The sequence below is a fragment of the Phaethon lepturus genome, unplaced genomic scaffold (genome assembly GCF_000687285.1).
Source record: "Phaethon lepturus isolate BGI_N335 unplaced genomic scaffold, ASM68728v1 scaffold17178, whole genome shotgun sequence".
NCBI classification, from domain to species: Eukaryota; Metazoa; Chordata; class Aves; order Phaethontiformes; family Phaethontidae; genus Phaethon; species Phaethon lepturus.
The window spans coordinates 1,754-4,454 of record NW_010555676.1 but is presented as its reverse complement, the minus strand read 5'-3'; the positions used below and the strand labels follow the sequence as shown (position 1 = coordinate 4,454).

At 63.0% G+C, this 2,701-nt stretch overlaps 1 protein-coding gene across 1 annotated transcript in view; it reads right to left on the bottom strand.

Annotated features, from left to right (window-relative positions):
* Window positions 1-2,701, bottom strand: part of LOC104624797 (solute carrier family 22 member 6-A-like) — a 4,132-nt gene that overhangs the window by 686 nt on the left and 745 nt on the right. The window contains exons 3-8 of the mRNA XM_010292254.1: window positions 2,144-2,311; window positions 1,735-1,859; window positions 1,538-1,653; window positions 815-1,029; window positions 248-356; window positions 5-138 (exon numbers count right to left, since the gene is read on the bottom strand). Coding sequence (XP_010290556.1) covers window positions 5-138; window positions 248-356; window positions 815-1,029; window positions 1,538-1,653; window positions 1,735-1,859; window positions 2,144-2,311 — 867 coding nt within the window. The remainder of the gene's footprint in view (window positions 1-4; window positions 139-247; window positions 357-814; window positions 1,030-1,537; window positions 1,654-1,734; window positions 1,860-2,143; window positions 2,312-2,701) is intronic.

Sequence of the window (2,701 nt, the reverse complement as noted above, 5' to 3'; positions counted from 1 at the left end):
GCCCCAGCCGCCACCACGGGGGCCACCCCATAGACAGCAGGGGGCAAGAAGGGGTAGTACTCATCCATCATCTTCACCAGCGGCGCCACGATGCCGCCCACTCGGGCCATGGTGCTGCCAAAGCCCAGCCCGGTCTGCCTGCCGGCGCCGGAGGGGGGTCAACACGGGGCAGGGACCACCTTGGGGGTGTCACGGGCGGGTGACGGGGGACCTGCCCCACCGTGGGGTCGTGGGGACGGGGTTTTACCTGATGGGAGTGGGGTAGAGCTCGGTGGTGTAGAGGAAGACGCAGTTGAAGGAGGCGGAGAGGCAACCCTTGCCGATGACGGCCAGCGCCGTGCGCACCGTCTGCAGCTCTGGGGCAGAGAGAGGGACGGGGTGGACTCTGCCTTCAGGCAGGAGCCACCTCGGGGCTGGGGTGATGGTGGGAAGGAGAAGGAAGGAAGGACGTAGGGATGGATAGACGGATAGCCAGATAGGCAACGGGATGGATGGATGGAGACGTGGAGGATGGACGGATGGACGGACAGACGGATGGACGGGGAAGTGGGTGGTGAGATGGTGAGCCGCCATCCTTGGCGACACTCAGAAGCCGTCGGGACATAGACTTCAGCTCTAGGTGGCCCTGCTTGAGCGGGAGGGCTGGACCAGACGACCTCCAGAGGTCCCGTCCAACCTCAACTGTACTGTGGGTGAGTGAGTGGGGGGCTGGATGGGCGGGTGGTGGGATGGATGGAGAGATGGATGGAGAGATGAGAGCGTGGGTGGCTGGACAGAGCAGTGCAGAAGACCCCCAGCACTCCGTTGCACCCACCTGTGGAGACAAAGATGTTGGCAATGATGACCAGCCCCGCCAAGAAGAGGGCCACCATGAGTGACACCCGCCGGCCGATGTAGCTCAGGGAGACGGTCACCACCACTTTGGCCGGGAAGTCAACGGCACCAAAAATCACCTGGATGAGGTAAATGCTGACACCGAAGTTTTGCAGGTCCATGGCCAGCCCGTAGTAGGAGAAACTGATGGAGAACCTGGAGCAGGGCAGAGAGCGGCACGGACCTTGAGGTGGCGTCACCCCCCTGGGATGTCACCGTTGCATGGGACAGGACAGGGAGCTCAGAGGGAGGAGAAGAGGGCTGTGGTACAGTTGGACGGCTGGATTCACCGACTGTCTGTCCAGCTGTCCGTCATCCACCCATCCATGCATCTGGCCAACTCTCCAACCGTCTGTCCATCCACCCTTCCAGCCATCCTTCCATCTTTCCTTCCATCTGTCCATCCTCCCAACCATCCGTCCATCCTTCCAACCAACCATCCATCCATCCTTCCAACCAACCATCCTTCCAACAACCCACCCACCCATCCATCCAACCACCCAACCACCCTTCCATCCATCCATCCACCCAACCACCCTTCCATCCATCCATCCATCCATCCATCCATCCATCCATCCATCCATCCATCCATCCCTCCACCCACCTCTCCACCCCTCTGCCCCTCACCCCTCCCTCCCTCCCCACCAGACTCCCCCAGCCCCACCAGACGATGGAGAGGCAGAAGAAGATGTGGCGGATGACCGGGGTCCGGACCAGGTCGGAGATGGTGTAGGAGGATTTCAGACCTGCCAACTCCTCCTTCATGTTGGACCTCAGGATCTGGGATGGGCGGAATCGGGAGAGGTTGGCAGGGGATGGGATGGGGAACCAAGACCCGCCTCGCCCGTGGGACCACCATACCTCCACCGTGATCTTCTCCCCTTCCTCCTTTCTCTCGTTAATCCTGGCCACTCGCTGCAGGACCTTCACGGCCCTCTCGGCCTTCCCCGAGAGCACCAGCCAACGGGCGGACTCAGCCAACCACCTGCAGTCAGCGAGGGGGAAACTGAGGCACGGAGAGAGCCCCACATGTCCCCATGGCCTTCCCCAAGGCACCCAAGCGTCCTACCAGGAGTAGAGGAGGAAGACGAAGAAGGGCAGGGAGTGGCCACTCGCTGCAGGACCTTCACGGCCCTCTCGGCCTTCCCCGAGAGCACCAGCCAACGGGCGGACTCAGCCAACCACCTGCAGTCAGCGAGGGGGAAACTGAGGCACGGAGAGAGCCCCACATGTCCCCATGGCCTTCCCCAAGGCACCCAAGCGTCCTCCCAGGAGTAGAGGAGGAAGACGAAGAAGGGCAGGGAGACGGCGAGCTGGAGCCAGCGCCAGTGCGGGACAGCGTAGGCCACGCCAGCCAGCAGGATCTGGCCCAGGGTGTAGGCAAAGCCGGTGATGGCCACGGTGATGGCGCGGTAGGGCGTGGGGATCCACTCCACCACTGCAAGGGACCACGGGGAGATGTCTGACGTGGTGCGTCCCCCTCCGGGACCCTCCATCTGAAGGTGGCCTCCCCGCCCACGTCCGGATGCAGCCGCACCACGGGGCCCCATCCACGGCCATGGTGATGCCCCATATTGACCAGCGGGATGTCCATCAGCAGCCACAGGGACGTCTCCACCCCTAGAGAGGGCGATGTCCCCATCCACGGCCGTTGGGGACATCCGCATCCATGGCCACAGTGACGTCCCTCTCCACGGCCACCGTGATGTCCACATCCATGGCCATGGCAGCGTCCCTCTCCACGGCCACGGTGATGTCCACATCCATGGCCACGGTGACATCCCTCTCCATGGCCATGGTGATGTCCACATCCATGGCCATGGCAGAC